General features: G+C 39.0%; 1 protein-coding gene across 1 annotated transcript in view; it reads right to left on the reverse strand.

Annotated features, from left to right (window-relative positions):
• Positions 1 to 492: 492 nt before the first annotated feature.
• Positions 493 to 17,928, reverse strand: part of LOC103901718 (extracellular sulfatase Sulf-2) — a gene marked incomplete at its 3' end in the record, with an annotated part of 46,860 nt that continues 29,424 nt past the window's right edge. Inside the window, exons 6-10 of the mRNA XM_009282644.1 lie at positions 16,169 to 16,344; positions 12,918 to 13,046; positions 11,900 to 11,956; positions 11,051 to 11,180; positions 493 to 715 (exon numbers count right to left, since the gene is read on the reverse strand). Of these exons, the coding sequence (XP_009280919.1) occupies positions 493 to 715; positions 11,051 to 11,180; positions 11,900 to 11,956; positions 12,918 to 13,046; positions 16,169 to 16,344 (715 nt within the window). The remainder of the gene's footprint in view (positions 716 to 11,050; positions 11,181 to 11,899; positions 11,957 to 12,917; positions 13,047 to 16,168; positions 16,345 to 17,928) is intronic.

A 17,928-nucleotide genomic window follows, 5' to 3' on the forward strand; every position in this document is an offset into this window, starting at 1 on the left:
AGGAAACTAGAAACAGTCATCCCCTTTGGATGTGATCTCTGGTTAAAAATCAGCCTTGTCTCTGCTGACTGAGCACAAGGAAAGGATGTTAGAAGCAAGCAGCTTTTGTAACAAAGCACACGTATCCTTATTAAATTACTGCAGTAACGGCTCCAAGCATTGCAGCACCTACTGAAAATTGGAGTATTTGCTGTAAAACACTGTTCATGTTTCATGGCCTATGTAAGGATGTGCTACTTGCCACTTCAGTGTGTGTACTGCATTTCCCAGTTTTGAAAGACATAAATATAAGACCCTATTTTGGATCAAAACACTCCTCTTCCTACAGACAGAGATATTTTCAAATCTGATTGTCCAATATGAGGCACACTGTTTCATAGGTAGATACACAGTAAATATGCTGATAGAATTCAATGCCCATGAAAATCAGGACAATTATGTGTGTTAGCGAACAAACTCATAACAGTTTTCTAAGGCAGAGACAGAAGATACAGTGGGTTCGCTTACTTTTCTTGGAGAAGAGTTTCTTTCTCCGTCCGACGTGGCTCAGCTTGTATTCGTTCTCTTCACAATTGCAGTCTTCACTATTCCTGTTGTAATACTTGGGCAAAATATTGGAGGTGCCTTTGCTGTTGCCTGCAGTTGCCAAGTTTGCCATTCCCTTGCACTTGTGTAGCTTGAGCTTTCCACTGGCATCTTCCACACACTGCCACTTCTGGAAGAAAAATTTGGTCATTAAAACTCTGTCCCAACTGCGCTTTGTCTAAGGGCCAGCTCCAGTGATCTATCAGAGATTCCTTGTTGTAGTAAGCTGGGGCTTGTCTATCACCCGCTACCAAAACAGATTTTCTGTAATCTTCCGTTTTCAGACATAACAGGAACTCTTCGGAACACTCTTGCATTTGTTTCTTGGAGGCAGAACAACAAGAATTTCTTAACAAAATCAATACTACAGCTAAAAACATGAAGGTGACAAGTGACAACTTTCAGAAGCATAACTGTGGCATAAACCAAGGACGTTCAAGCCTTTTCCACAGGTTTGAAAAGAATCCTTGCCTACCAGCAAGTGTGTTCATCAGGCTGGCAGGAATCTATGCCACTATTATGCCATTAAAACAGCACCAAGCTCCAGGCCTACATACAATCTCAGCCCCATCCCATATTCTTTTCAAAGAAGTCTCCTTCTCTTTCCTAGTTCAAATGCCTGATGGTGGGATGATTTTATCTGAGTTGTGGATTCCTTTACTGTAAAGATCTGGTCTGAGCTGGTTACCTAGACTCGTTCTACAGTCAAAGAAGAGGAACAGTCACTTCCAGGGTATAATTCCCTTGATCCTAAGGTGGCTATATAAAAGAGGTAAGAAAAAGGATTGCCCTGCAGAAGTGCCTGTTTCTCTTCACTGACCTTTAAAAGGGTCAGTATGACTGGATCAGCTATGGAAGTCTGTAGTTAGTCAAGTTTATCTCCATCTTGAGTGTTTCTCTTAATAGCTTGTCCCATTCAACACCCTTGGGGTTGACTAGCAATGGTGGGCTACACTGGATGCCTGTGAAGTGAGAATCCCCTCCCTCTTCCACTCAAACCAGAGAAAATCTCATCTCTAATCTCCAATTCCTTCTGTTACTCAAAACCTGAAGTAACTTGCTTATAGCTCCCTTTGTGCCGCTGTCAGAGCTGTGCCAAGGGCAAGGGAGTTTAGCCACCTTCAATCTGGCACAGAAGTTTTACCCACTTCCCAGATAGATCACAAAATGATTTCACCTACTCCTTTTATTTACCAACACACTACTAGCTACAGAGCTAGGCTTTGAGATACATAAAAACCCCCTCACACTAGCAGTTGCTACTGCTTTAAATAGAGACTCTCGGAAACACTTCAGCTTTTTGCTGAGTCTTGAGAGGCATTCCTCTTTTTCCCTATTACAAAATCCTAAGTCTGTGCCTCCAGGACTCACTGGAATATTGAGAATTTTCCAAATAAAAGAACAGAAGAAAAAACAGCAACAGCTCCCCAGTAAGACGACATTTTACAGCAGCCTGCAGCTCTACGAGGGAGATTCAGTCACTTCAGCTCCCACAGAGAGGTACGTCCAGGTTAGGACAACAAAGCTTATATTTTCCATTGAAATTCACTCCATTGTTTGCATGACAGCAAACTAAGAAAACAGTATCACTGTGCTTTTATAATACAGAATTTAACAGGAGTCAGAAGTGAACTGGCCAGTTACAGTGGATTTATCTATGTCCACGGGAGATCCTCTCATTTAAAATGATCAGAGTTTTATGGTGTGTCCACTTATTTCCTCAGACAATTGGATGCCAGGTCTCCTGAGCTATGATTACTTCTTAGGTGCAGATATTGTGTCCAACCTCTTGTACGATCCAAGCCTTGCACTGATGCAGATAAACTTGGCTTAACTTTCAGCACAAGGAATCATAGGAAATCAATGAGAGATACTGACAATAAAATGTTTGAATCAGACATCTTCGCATAACTGTCTTCATCTGTAAAGCAGGACACATTTACCTAGATGGAGTGTAGAACAAAAATATCCTTTGAAGAATAAATTGCTGAGTCTTTTTTTATTGTTTTTTATAAATGCCTAACTTTGATGCATAGACTGAGGTTTGAAGTAAAAGTTATTTTACTATAATAAACAACGGTTTCTTTCACAATGAAAAAAAAGATGTAAAAATGTTTGTTGCTGTTTCCCCTTTCAATTCATCTGAATCTTATTTTTGAAAATGTATGAACAAACTGCATTTTCTGCTCAGTAAAGCTCTATACTGTAGGTGTCTGATAGATGAAAAATGAAAATTCAACAGAAGGTAAGTTAAATGCCATGATGAGAACTACTGTAAATAAGTGCTCTGATGTGTGGCCCAAAAATATTTTTTCTCTATTTCTTTCATCTCCTGTCAAGAAAGTGATGCTCATTTTCCCCCTCCAGGTGAACTGGAAAAAATCCTTTAATTTTTGGTGCAGTTTAAGCCTTTCCAAGGCAGCTGTATGCTACAGTGAAAACATCTTAAAGACTTTGCTGGAAGGGCACATTGTATGCATTAACAGGCCCACTGCTGAACAACTGCAGCGCAGAACTACGTAAATGACTTTAGAAGCAAACACTGAACACATGTGGAAGAAAAAAAAAACCCAAAAAACAAAGTCCCGAGCTTTTACTTTTTTCCCCCAAACAGATATGGGCATGTGTGTAAACGTGTCTGGGATTCAACAACTTACCCTTGGTCTGCTTGTAAGTACAAACACAAATTCTCTAGGTCAACATCACAGCTATATTAGTTGCAGTCATTTCCACAGGATGCTTTCAAACTTGGGGAAAAAGGGCAGTAATTGCAAGGGAATGGTGAAAACCCCTGCTTGACAGTCAAGAAGCTTTGAACATTGTGAATTCTGGCATTTTTAAAGTGGTTTCTAGTGCACAGCATACCATCATGCAGAAACCTGTGTCAACCCCTGGAAGCAACTACAACACTTTAAAAGAGGTAATCACTTAAATAATTAAATCCACATATGAAGAACTCCAGAGTGCCCCAGAGATACTTTGGCTCACAGGTACCAATGATAACCATCCAGCAGCAAAACATAGTAACATACAAATAGTGGATTAACTCAACCAGTCAAGAAAACAAAGTGCCTTTAGTTCATCACTTTCGCCCAACTTTTCATGTCTTTTCTTCATTAGGCCAAAAGATGTGTTCCTAATCCAAGTTCTATAGCTCGTAATATCTCACAAGAGCTAAGTCAGCTAACTCCTGAAAGGGAAGGCAGTTTAACACAAACTAAAAGTCAGTGGAAAACCCAGACTTCCCCCCAGTCTTCATCACAGCTCATATCAAAACTCCAAAGGAAGAACCTGTATTTCTTCCTGTAAAGCCTTGCAGAACAGCTACTCAAGCCATCAAATAAATGGCTTCTGCAATATGTCCTGAAGTCCATCAAGCTCACGTTGTGCAAAACTTTCCAGACACCTCATATAATCATTAAAGCTGTTCCAGCTGGAGATTTCCCACCATCTTCAGGCAGGCCAAGTTAGCTGCTGTGCTTGTGCTTTCTGCCACCTACTTTGCTGGGCTTGTTCTAACACTTCTACTCCATCCTCTACCCTACCTCCCACCGCACAACACATGCTACTCAGTTATTTGTGTGCAAAGCAGAAGAGTCTGGGCTTTAGTTTAATGGAGAAATTAGTGCTACTGAACAGAAATCTTGTTCAAAGGTACACTGCAAAGGCAAAAAAAGGACAGTTTCTAACATATATTCTCCCCTCCAGCCCAAACTACCTGCTATTATGTATCAACAAGAGTAAATTAGGACTTCAATATCTATGAAACATGAATCTTAACAGCAGCAGTTGTAGACTGAACAGATGCCCTGATTCCCTCCCGTAACACTATTCACCTTGAACATGCAAATGACCCCTTAGCACTAGAGAAAGACATGTTGTATTTTTCTCTGTGTCAAAACCCCATTATTTCCTTCACAGCCCCCATCACCATGAAGTGGTTTTTGCATTATTGTGCATCAATGTCATCTTACTGCTACAGCAATCACAGATGTTAATTCAAAGTCACTACTTGAGGCCCCAGTCAGAAATAAATAGCCATGACCTTCCCTGTAGGATTTTTTCCTACAATTCACTCATTTCCCTCAGTGGATCTCTCTCAATTGACATTGTTTTCTTTGGGGGAAAAGGGCTGATCACACAAGCCTTGCTAAGAAAAGATTCCATTTGAAACATACAGCTTTCAGAGCTGAGCCCTAAATCATCACGCTGTGTCTCATCAGCTCCTCTTTTTGTTAAGCAAAAGAAATTCCATTCCCTTTTACAGAGAAGTGAAAAGTGAAACTGTCTGATCAGTTAGCTGCCAGCAAGGCTCCCTCCCGAACAGTTTTAGGAATATAGGCTCTAGGATTCAAAGTTTCTGCAGGATAATAAAGTCCTCTGTCCCTGCAGCAACCTGACAACACCACTTCAGCAATATCCATCATCTTTCTTTTATGCGGATGCTTTCTGAACCTCACCCTGCTGCCACATTGGATGGTGAGCTAGAGACAAATGGCTTTAATGCCTAGAAATATTCTAACTTCCAGTCTGAATTCATTTATGGGTAGTCAGGATATGTTTTTTCTTGTATGAAACAGTACAGTTACAGTTTAGTTAGTATGAAACAGTTGAAGTTAAAGTTTAGTTAGCTCTTCTCCTTTGCTTTGGTTTGCTCCTTGTGTTATTTTTTATTGGGGTAATGACGACAAAACAGCAAAATCCAGAGAGACGCAAGCTCCTTCTGTACAAGAGGTAGTTCTACTGCTTTTGCTGGCGGCTTGTCCTACTGCTCAGATGTTACAGGTTTCAGGAAATAGTCAACTTGAATTTCCCATTGTTTGTCTCATACACATTACTACTTCTCTGTTCTTGCTGACTGAAAAGAATTGGCTCATGTCTTCTGTATAGCATCTCTTAGATTCATGCAGACAGATTCCTCTCTCCTCAGCTATTCTTTTGACTGAATATGCCCAGTTCCTTAGCTCTTCCCCACAGGTATTATTTTCTTAATCTTTTAACATTTTTGTTGGGTTTTTTTTTGTCCCCCCCCCCCCCCCCCCAAAAGAATTGGCTCATGTCTTCTGTATAGCATCTCTTAGATTCATGCAGACAGATTCCTCTCTCCTCAGCTATTCTTTTGACTGAATATGCCCAGTTCCTTAGCTCTTCCCCACAGGTATTATTTTCTTAATCTTTTAACATTTTTGTGGGGTTTTTTTTTGCCCCCCCCCCTCCAATTTATTCATTGGCAAAGGACAAGTCTAGTTTCCTCTATTTCATGTCATCAGTATATAAATAGCACTGCCTGGTCTTCATTCCAACTGGACATTATTTCATTTCACTGGCTCATGATTTTTTGAGATTTGGACCTCTGGGCTCTCAGCTCAATTTCAGTTGCCAAACACCACATATCACTCAAACCTTAAAATTATAAGATGAATGAACAATTTATTGACAGAAAATTTGGACAGCTTTTTAATGCCCCAGACTGTAGCTGAAGTGAGGCAGGTGGGACAATCAACTAACACGCAAATGAAAAATCAGGTATTCAGCTAAATTTAAGATTACAATTGTATAATTCATTTATTATTAATATAATGATTGGATTGTGATATCAAATGGTCCCAGCTGCTGTGTTAGGTACTGCAGAAGCTAAGGAGTGAGTGCAGCCTAGGCAGAAATTACATTAGTGGTAGAGGAAAAAAACCACCAGCGCCAAAAGGGGAATTAATTTGTCTGAGGTCCCACATCGAGTCTGTGACAGTTCTGAGACTGAAGCCAGTCTCCTGACCTCCAGCTCGTTGTCTTTTGAACTAAACTACACTGCTACTCATGTCAGGATATTAGAAAAATTTGGCGGTTTTATTAAATGTTGGTATTGATTTTGGCAAGCTACTTGCAACATCCACTATTGTAATGACAAGGAGTTTAAAAATCTCAGTTAACGAAAGATGCAAATTTCTTGGTTTCGTGAAGCAATAACAAGCAAAAAAAACCATAAGCAAAATAGCCTCTGGAAATCATTATAGGCTATTTCTGGCTAAAGGAGGAGAACAGTTTTGTTAATTATAATTCCTGATAAGGAACACAATCCTTGAATAACAGCCCTTAATAAATCATCACTGTTTTAATTTTCATGGTTTGTTGCCTCCTAACGTTATCAGTTTGAGGGCTGATAAAATTTTTAATGTATGAAGTTACCAACAAGACATTTCTTGTTGCAATCACAGATTAAGAACCGGATCCTGAAAGTTGCTGAGCACGTGCAACTCGCACTGGAATTCAGGAACTCCAAAGATCCGTCTAATGAGCTATTAAAATTATCTGGATTCTAGCTGGCTTGATATGCTTCACTTATCAACAGAACCTAAATTGTTTAGTAACCTCAGGATATCTCTGCTAGGTACAAAAGAACCGGACAACCACAAAAGATACACAGATCAAAAACTTTCTTCCCAGTTTTTAAAGAAATTCCTTATAAAACCTGATTTAGTTTCCTAGGTCTGGCTAACGTAAGTTCAGGCTACAGTGCCCTCAGGAAAAGGAGAAAATGTACGTAATTTTTTCTACTGCTCCACCCTTGGCACTAGGCAATGGCTAATGATGATTACGGTGGCGGGAATATGATCTAGAGGTACCACTTACGAATTGCTGTAGGAAAGCACACTTTGATCAGAATAGTTTTCATCACTGCTATGCCATGCTATGTCAGAGAACTGGGGGGACCAATCGAGTAAGTGACATACTTTTACATATGATATCTTCATGCCAGTTACAAAAGAGAATGTCCCTTCATGATCCTGATACAGCACAAAGCAATCAGAGGGAAGACTGTGTATCAAACCTTTCAATTGCAGAACATCTGAAGGAAACAAAGTGCAAATTCTTGTGTTTTGAATGTTCTCCTGGTGAAAACTGTCATATAAAATAGTATTTTTTAATTCTATTTAAAGGCAAATTCTACTTGTATCAGATTTGCACATAAACAGAGCTTTGACAATAAAAAGGATTTGAAAAGGAAATAATATGAGTTCAGACAACTATTTTTTTTCACAAGTTAGCAATATTATTGTACTATGCCAGGTCCTGCTAAAGACAAAATTAATACTTTTTTTGTTTGTTTGTTTATCACGTACAGCATAGATTTCCTATAGCAATCAGCAGTGCTGCAGGTATTGTGCAGGTATTGCATGTTTAACAAATGTGCACAAAGTTGGCAAACGACTTAGAGGGAGATTTTGTGCAGCTGTTATGATACTGTGGAGTTGCTGCGAATTCTCTACAGAGCAATGCTGATGATATAATTGGCTTCCAGAAAAGCACATTAATGCAGGCCGCCAGATAAAAGTGGGTCAGCTTCCACTTACCAGCCAGTTTAGAATGAAAGTTCTATGAAAGGCCGAAGTACACTGAAGAGAAAAAAAATTTGTGTGGAAGCTATCAGGTACTAGGATAAATGTTTTTTATTTCATGTGGGAAGAAAGAGCTCATCTCTTTTAAATCCTCGAATATAAATGCTGAACTGCTCTTTCATCTGAGCCTACAGTCACCCTTTGCTGGATGCAAACAACTAACACAGACCAAACCCTGCTAACTGAAAAAGAAAACATGGCAACACACAGATTCCCATTGCATTCAGAAGAACTTATATATATTAGTGCTGCCAAAAAACCCCCACATAATGGACTCTGAAACAAGGTTTTAAACGGCATGAATAGCCTCATCTCCATGATCCTGGTGCTCTCTTATCAAAATGATTATAGGTCAAGGAGGGTGACAGATTTGCAAAGGAAGAGCATTTTGTGGTGATAGAACTGTATTCACAAACTTGCACGCTCACAAAGCAGAATTTTCAAATTCTCTCATTCAAATATTTCTTTACCTCTCCTTTACTCTAAGCTCTGTCCTTGTCTCTTCTCATTCACTCCCCTTCTGAGTCTTTGTCCTCCACTTGTGCTTCTCGTCTCCTGTTCACACTTCGGATTCCCTGGCACTGCTCAGACTTCTCTGTGCATGGAATAGCAGGTCCCCAAAACTTGTTTAAGTCAAAAGAAAGAGTCCTGATGACTTTAGCAAGCTTTCACCTAATTCTGACCCAGACTTCTCTTCATCTTTGCATCAGGATGTGAAAATTCACCTTCTGCACTGAACACTCCAGATACTGTTAAATGCACAATAATAAAGTGTCCTGCCGGATCAGGAGACATCTGCTAAATAACCACTGTATCTGTATACCATAAACTCCCCCAAGGCAGTGGTATGTTATTCATTTGGGCTTATTCTACTTACTATGCAGAGCTGTGAACAGCACCAGCAAACAGACAACACCCATTTGTCATTTGAGAAGATAGTCTTGCTTCACTCTGAAGAGACTTTTGGGTGCACCCATATTTAGACGCAATTTATCCTCAAATAAGCACATTCATCTCCCACTATTCCTGCTGTCTAGACAGACTACTAGGACATATTCTCTAGAGCAGGGGTTAGATGGATTGAGACTCCCTTGAGAGCCCTTCCCAGACTCTAATTGACTTGATTGTTAGGCAATTTTTCCTGATGTCCAACTTAAATTTCTTTTTTGCTCAATTTCATCCTATCACTTCCAATTACGTCTGACTGAACTGCTCAAAACAATTCTTCTCCTCTCTGTCTCCTGCCAATGAGGATGCAGCACATGCATCTCTTATTAGCACACCTTCACTTCGGAATTTATTGGCAATTCTGAGTACGGAGTTGACATTTTATGCCCACTTCTTACAGATGTCGAAGATATTTTATTATCCATGGAAGAAAACATAAGCCTGTGAATGTGTGTAGATGATACAGGGCCTTCCCCCTTTCTTCCATAACTGAGACATGTGGTAATTAGAGTAAGAAAGCCTGAATGTAGCTAAGTTACCTTATGCAAAGAGACAGCTTCAGTGACAACATGGGCTTGGGAAGTCTCTCTTCCCCTCTGTTCTTACAATAATGTTCAAAATAATTGGGAAGATGAAGACAAAAGGAAGAAGTTGAAACACTTCTCAAAGGGAAAATATCAATGGAAACAGAAAAGCTGCATTTCCTCAAACTACTTACTGGATGATGTTGTAGCAGAAACAATGACTTTTCCCCCAGTTTCTCAAAGAACACTGTAAATTGAGAAAACAATGGCTTACTCCCACCCACCTAAAATTTCAGCTCAAGACATCTGATGACAATAAACTACTGCAGTTCAGTATTTTTAGGAAGAACAGGATGTTATAATCTCCCTGTGTACTAAATCTGACAAAGAAGCCACAGGACGAAAAGAGCATCTGGAAAATGCTTATACATATAAATTGGATCCAAACACCTAAGGAACAATGGACTCATTTCACAGGTGCACTGAACTACATGATCGGTAGAGCCAGAAGCAGGGAGTCTGGCCTCCGACAGTAGAAAATGGACTACTGTAGCCTGAGTAGCCCATTACTGACAAAAGCCTCAGTAAGACATTCAGATCATGCAAGAATGGTTATATTCCACAGACTGACTTACTCTGACAGCCCTCTGAGCTGCCAGGATATGAGGTAATGCCAGTCTAATAACAGACACATTAGAATGTGGACCCATCTACCTTCACCCCTTTGTCCACATGTCCACAGGCACAATGCATTACAGCCCTTGGAAGGGGGTACTCTGAGCGGTACCTGGATGAGAAAGCAATGGCACAGAGTAAATTTTGCCATGTTTCCAGAGGATGAGAATTCCCCCAAGAGTTGAGAAATCTCTCCAGGAGTGAAGCTGCTGGAGATAGCTTTGCTATGCCTTTGCACTGCACTGGTAAATTTGCAAAACCTTCTCCTGTGCCGAGACCATGTACTGATACTACCCTAATTTTTTTTTCCTGAATTTCTTCTACATAACTTGGATCAAAAGTGAACATATTTTCATAACTGCCTAGAACAGTCATGTAACAACAAGAGAAATGACACACAATGAGCTTTGTGCCCATATACACACAGGCTGCCTGCAGTCATAATTGCATGTGTTTTCACAGTATATTTTTGTTAAGAGGAGGGATATATTGAGTTCACAGAATGTTAGTTTCTCATTATTATATGCAATTCCAAATAATAACAACAAAATGAGTTAAATTAAGAATTCAAAGCAAAGAGAGCTATATGTATTTGGAGGAGGCCACTCTGTTGGGTTCATTGTAGCTTCTCATCACTAATGAATCGCAAACCACATTCTATTTGGGGAATAAAGTGTTAAAACAGGCTAGGCAGTTCTCTTAACAGTAGTCAGGAATCAATACAGAGGCACCTGAATCAGCAATTTCCTGACTGACAGTCAGTCTCATAAATGCTGTAATATGGTTTTGAGCAAAGGCCACAGAATGAGCCATTTGATTTATAAGCTGGCATTGATGACAAGGTGTTGGACATTGTCACAGTTAAGGCGTTAAGCTCAGCCCAACTACAACTGCTTGCTTTCAGTCAGGGGTACAATGCCCTACCTGGCCAAGCTGTTCACAAGCTGTTTGATACTCAGCTCGCTGACAGAGGTCTTTCACACGCTGGTATTTGGGTAGAAAGTTTTCTTCTTGGGCATCTACCTTCTCATTCTCCCTCTTATGCAGCAGTTTACTGGGAAAGAAAGAAAGAAAAAAAAAAAAAAGATATTTTCGCATTAATTCCAAGATATACATGCAGTTTGCTGAAAAGGCTCAGAGGAGTAGGTTATCTGCCAAGTCCACAGCATCATTGGTGGCCAAAACTTAATAGTCCAGTAGAAACTAGCACTTACCATCATCTCTGATAACTCACAAGTTATTCATATCATGCTCTCAGGGAGTGTACAAAAACATATAAAACCAAGACAGTGTGTTTCATGTCTGATTGGCAGGCAGTGATAACAGTCGATATAAAAAGACCATATCCTCCCCACTCTACAGGGCTGCACTTTGCAAGCCCTTCATGCCCCATGTTACATATTAAGGCAGAGGCATAGAGCAAACGGCCAGCAGATGAACATGCAGAGAGGAAAGGTTATTCATACTCCCATGATACAAGCAGGAGGGTCGGGGCGGGGGGCAGCAGCTGAAAGAAAAACAGAATGCCTTTCCATCTCTCAATCCAAGTAAAACTCCCCTTCCCCCACCCCAACAGCACATTTATGCAGGCTGTAGGCAAAGACCATACATTCCCTCCTATCACACAATCACTGCCATTAGGCATACTGCAGCCGTGTCCCTGCTGGCACAGCTAAATGGCTTTAGGTCTGTGGTAGAGAGCTGCTTTGGCTTTAGCTATTCAGTATCCTTCTATTTAAAAAGACTGGGCTTTGTGATTAACACTTTCCTTACCCTCTTTCCACTAGGAACGAGTCTCTCCACACCTTCATCTTTTTCTTTAAATGGAACCTAGGAGGAAACGAGGAGAGGAAGAAGCAATTCCCACAAAACCAGTAATCAAGTCATGCCCCAGTTTTCGATCCCACCCCCAATTCAGATGAGAAACATTACATATAACTGCACAAGGGGACATCCAGCTTTATGAAGCAGGCACATAAAGTGCAAATCATGAGCAAACATAGGACAGATTTGTTCTCACAGGGTCAAAATCCACAACAGATTCACACAGTGCAACTACTTCAACATAAGCATGTTTAAGGCACAGGGGATTAACTGAATTGTCCTTGATCACAAAAGATCGCAAATTAAATCAGGATTTCCTGACTCCAGTTTGGGCTCTTAACCTGCACACTACCCCCAAAGTATCCTATTCTAAAGCAGCTGCTCCTTTCCCCCTCTCCCTCCACGCAGCTACTGGTAAAGCAAATCTCTTGCTTCCCTTTCTCTGCTGATTTTCTCTAGCAAGCATCCAGTCTAATTCTCTTCCTCAGTCTTTTTCCAATGAAAGTATTGATGGAAGGTCTCAAATAATAACTGTGCAATTCTGAGTGCTAGCCTGTCTTTATAGTATAGTCTGATACACAACCAACCCTTTCAACTCAATTATTCTACAATTTACTCAATATGAAATGCTTTGCTACAAATGATGCCACAGAGACATTTAAAATCTATAACTCATATAGCTAAAGACCTTCATGTGTAGCCCTCTCACTGCTACACAGATTGCATTTAGTATATCCAGATGCCATATATGCCATATAGGTAGTATATGAGCCTGAAAAAATGAAAATAAATAACTGAAGTAAGTCACATATTGCCAAACAGGTCTTTTGATTTTCCAGCGAATGATGTACTCATATAGATGGTAATTTTATGATATTTTCCTTTAAATTTGCTGCATGTTGCTGAATACTTGCTCACTCTCCTGTACAAACACATGCATGTTTACACGCACATTTCCATTTCTTACCTATTCACTGGTCTCTCAGAATCCAGAAGCTTTAGAATGGATTTACCATCCATATCAGACGGAATATCTAATCCGGCAATATCTAGAATTGTAGGTGCGAGATCAATATTCAACACAATGTGAGGATTCCTGAAAAAAACATATATGAGAACCTGGTTTAAAGTCTATGCAATGATACCAAGCAACTCCAGCTCTTCCAGAGACCAGGGATCTGAAAAGGCTTATTTTGTAACATCTGCAAAGAAGAAAAGAGGACACAAGCCAATTCCTTTCCACGAAGGGAATTAAAATGTAAAAAATAGGTAAGTCGCATAACCTCAAGAGGGACTAATATGAAGATTTAAAACTTTAGTAAAGAGCATTTTTGAGAAAGCAAAGTAGTTCATACGGCAAAGTTAGTTAATTATTGCAAAAGAGGGTTCAAAAGTCTTTCAAAACATGAGAAAGCATTGGAAAAACTCCTTGGGTGTCTTATAGAATCAAAGTGTCTGCCAAATATGCTGATGACTTTATTAAAAAGTAGATTTGGCAGGTAGCACATGCTTTATCTGTTTCAAAATATGGTATAGAAATAAGTACCTCAGCTCATATCACAGCAAGCATGTTCTGAAAAGAACATGAGGAGAAATATATTGCTAGACACCTCAGTAAATAACTAAAAGTTGCTGTTAATGGGAGAGTGGGAGACAGAAAAAGGAAAGGCATCAGGAAAGAAAAAGCAGAGAGGAAGCAGTTATGGAGAGGGGGGGGGGAAAAAAAGAAAAGCACAGCTTTAATTGAAATAAAAAAAAAAAGAAAAGAAAAGCACAGCTTTAATTGAAATAATATCAATCTTCCCAAGTGCACAGTTATCCATTCTGCAAACACGTAGAAACAGCCATGCCCTGTTACTTAGCAGAGTAGTGGCATATGCTTCTCAGCCACCACAGTTAACAGGACAATATTTGAACTTAAATTGACTTCAAATTTGCTTAAAACATTGGCATCAACTCCAGAGGAGTACAGACAGCTCCTATCCCCAAATCCCTTGAACTGCCACAGCTAAATGTGAGTGAGCTCACAGATCAGATCATCTAGCTGCACAGCCTGGCATTCAGTAGCTAAACGAGTGCCCAAATTTCTAATCATGTGACTTGGTTTTACTATGGGTCTGGTTTTGCAGAAGCATTTTCAGTTTATGTTGAACTTTATGAACTTATTTCAAATACGTCTATGACAGTGTTGTGTAATTACTCACAATATTACATATATACATACTGTTTATCAGCTGTGTACTATTTCTTTTATTTCTTTAAAAAAAAAAAAAAGGAAGGCACTCAATTTCTTAAAAGTGGGGGGAAAAAAAAAGTGAGCATACTGCTATACAGACAGTCTTCTACAGCACTGAACATAAAGAATCACCGTGCTATGATTTGCAGGCACAAAGGAAGGATGGGACCAGATGGGCTGCTCTACATGTCAGTGCAGAATTCTAGCTCAAAATACAGGACAGAAGAAAGCTGCTAAATTCACACTAATTAATGAGACACCATTTAAAAATTACTACATTTTTGAGCGAGCGAGCAAACAGGCACTGACAAGAGCATGGATGATGAATTAAATTGATGTACCTAATTTGATTTTAATTACTAATAATTGTGGTGTAGCATATTTGGTAATAGAAATGAGAGCTTAGTAATGACTTGCTACAGTGACTGCTATTAAATCTTCGTTGGTATCAAAAGGGAGTCATGACAATTACTCTGCAGGAAAAACATAAGGTTCACGCAAAACATGGATGATTGAAGTTCTACCATTTAAAGAAAATCAGGCTGAAAGGGAGGCTCAATTTATTATCTGATATATTCCCCCTCCAAGGTATTTTATCCTGTTCTTCCTATTTGTGTGCTGTGATGGGCTCTGTTCTGTTAGACTCTGTCAGGCTGACTCCTCTGATTCTAATAGAAATATTTTTTCATCTTCAGAAGCCACTGAAAAATAAAATTCAGTGGGAACGTTTCACAGCTTTTACGTATGTCTGGGTGTAAAGATCCTTGAACTAGAGCAAACATGAAGTGGCTGGTCTCTAGCATTGCATGTTGCAGAAAAACTAGCTCAGTCCACTTGGGCCATATTAGCATTGTCTCTCCAGTAAGACCAAAAACTGTAGTTGAAGGGAAAGAGAGCATGTTCTTAGAAAGCTAATCCAGCTCACTTGAAATTCTGTACTGCTGCAGACAAACTTCTTTCAGTGCTGAGGTAATATGTTTAATTCCACCTGAGGAATCCCTCCCCTACTCTTTAGAAAAGTCATATTGTTTATTTCACATGCATAACTGCTGTAAATAAATTAGACACACAGTGTAATATCTACAGAATTTAACATTTTTGTGCCTACTGATAATGTGAATCAGTGAATTTAACCAGCAAATGGAATGAGACTTTTTTTGTAACTATTTGCTACCGTATTATAGACTAGATCTGTTCCTCTGTGGTAAAGAAAAAAATTGTGTGTGGAAGACTGTGTGTGTGTTAATTATGCTAAAACATGCACACTGATATAAATAAAAGGCAGCAAATTACGGCACTCTGTCCAAAATCATTACTTAAGTGCAAATATTTGCTATTGAAATAATTGCTTAGAAAGTGTATTTACATAATTTCTTAGCTGATCAAAGCTACCATTTTAATTAACAGTCATATTCTGCATGCTTGCGTGCATCCAACAAACAGCCCTAACCATGTAATCTCAAAGGATGAACCAAAAAGAATCTTTGTGGATGACAATATATGAAATATTATGTACATTCTTCTTCATAAACTGAAACAGGTGACTCCACTAAGTGATTTAATGTCCAGCAATAACTATCTACTGTGAAAGTGAGTATTATACAATATATTTTTTACCTGGAAAATGTGATAGTTATGCGTATTATTTGCACTCCTCAAAAGGAGGCAAATAAGTGTTTCCTAGATTGGACATATTTCAAAGTGGCTTTTTCAACTACATCCACAAAAGTGTAGTGGCTTGTGCTGCACACCTATGCAAGCAAAAAGGCAATGGCATAAAACCTTGACTATGTTATACCAGCACATGCTATCGGTTCTGGTATCTGAGGAGACATATTTTTCTGCCATAGGTGAGCAGGAACTCAGTCACAATGAGAGAACTTTGTGCTGCCATTTGGATGTCAGGTCAATACAACTAGAGATGTGAACATAAAGGATTTTTCTGGTCGCTACATACACACACACAATAGCCAAGAACTTACAAGGATCCAGCCTCCACATTTGGACCTCGGACATAGAAAGGAACTCTGATATCAAACTCATATGGCATGGACTTTCCTTTCACCAGCCCGAACTGCCCAATATGATAACCATGGTCTGCTGTGTATATTATATACGTATTGTCCAGTTCACCGGTTTCAACCAACATATTGTAAATCTGAAAAAAAGCAACAAAATATGAAATTCATTCCACTGAGCAGTACTATGTGCGGAATATTGGATACAATTTTCTGCCTATGTGTAATATTCAAATATATAACAACAGTTTTATTATGCCACTGAGTTATCACAATGAACTAGTCTGAATAATCCATAATCAGATAATAATTGATTATATATATTTATATATAATACATATATATTACAAGGCAAACTTCTGTTTTCTGTTTTAAGGTAAACACATTAGCATGACATATTTTCAAAAGTGCTTGGGTGCAGTATTTTGCATGAGAGCTGTCAAGATAGTACTAAATACATACGGTAACAGAGATAGAAGTTTCAAGGTGATAAGCATTTTTGAAATTTTCTCTCCATCTTTATCTTTTTCCTGCAGCAAACAATTTTAATAAAATGACAGCATTTTGAATCTCACACTTATTTAAGCAACACTCAACGATCTTGCCTTCAGACAGATGAGTCCCCATTATGCAGAATATTTGCAAAATCTCTTCCAGATAAATATCACTCAGTCATGCTCTCTCACTAGCTGGAGAACTAACATGGAGAATTAAGAGGAGCTTTAACTCTGTGATTGTTTCTATGGATTTACATGAGAATCTCTATGTGAAATGTACTAACTTGAGCACCACAGATCAATTTTTATGTGACATTTTCACCTGCAAACATACGAAGGTGGTGGGGTACCACCAAAGTGGTGCCTCACACAGATCCAGAACAAATCAGCACAGAAGAAAACAAACTCTGTTGTTGTTGGTTTGGAATTTTTTTTTTTGTTCTTTTTTGGTTGGTTTGTTTGTTTTTGGTTTGTGGTTTTTTTTAATTTTGAAAGACTATTAGATGCATATAATCCAGTAGAAAAGATCCAGCTAACTTGGCAATTACAACTAAAAAAAAAACCCAACTGATTTTGCTTGCAGTGAATCACTCAAAGTGAAACCATTTTACTAAACAGAAAATCAAAATAGTGTAGTAAAATAGCCGATCTCCCCTAATGCTGGTATCTAATCCACCTAAACAGGTTCATTAATATGAAGCAGAGATCATACTTGCCTGAATCCGTAATTATAAGACATTACTAACAAGTTGATGCAATGCCATCCAGATAATCTCATCTTTGCCTTACAGGACTCCTCTTATTTTATGTTCTACCTTTTTTGACTAAGAATGCCAAGAGATAAGCAGTAAATTGCAACACCTTTAAATCTGCCTTCTTACAACTGGAAACCCATTCTTTTTCAGACTAGCTTTTAGCTAATTCAGAGGTTTCTGTTCAAGACACCCAGCTTGCAATAAAGAGATTTCATTGTTACATAATGCAGACTTAATTAAAAAAAATAATCTACCTACATATTTATTTACTTCTAACATTTAACATCCTGGGCCTGGTTTGCCATAGGATTATTCCAGTTAGGACTCCTGTAGCATCACTTGTTGTTGTTGTTCTCTCGGAAACTCAGTGTTACAGGATCAAAACAGGCCCACAGTTAGGTAGTTATTTCCAACAGGTTGTAGGATGACTTTTCACTATCAGATGACACATTTTTAGAATTTATGATGTACC

Source organism: Aptenodytes forsteri, unplaced genomic scaffold (genome assembly GCF_000699145.1).
Source record: "Aptenodytes forsteri isolate BGI_AS27 unplaced genomic scaffold, ASM69914v1 Scaffold374, whole genome shotgun sequence".
In the NCBI taxonomy this organism is placed as follows: domain Eukaryota; kingdom Metazoa; phylum Chordata; class Aves; order Sphenisciformes; family Spheniscidae; genus Aptenodytes; species Aptenodytes forsteri.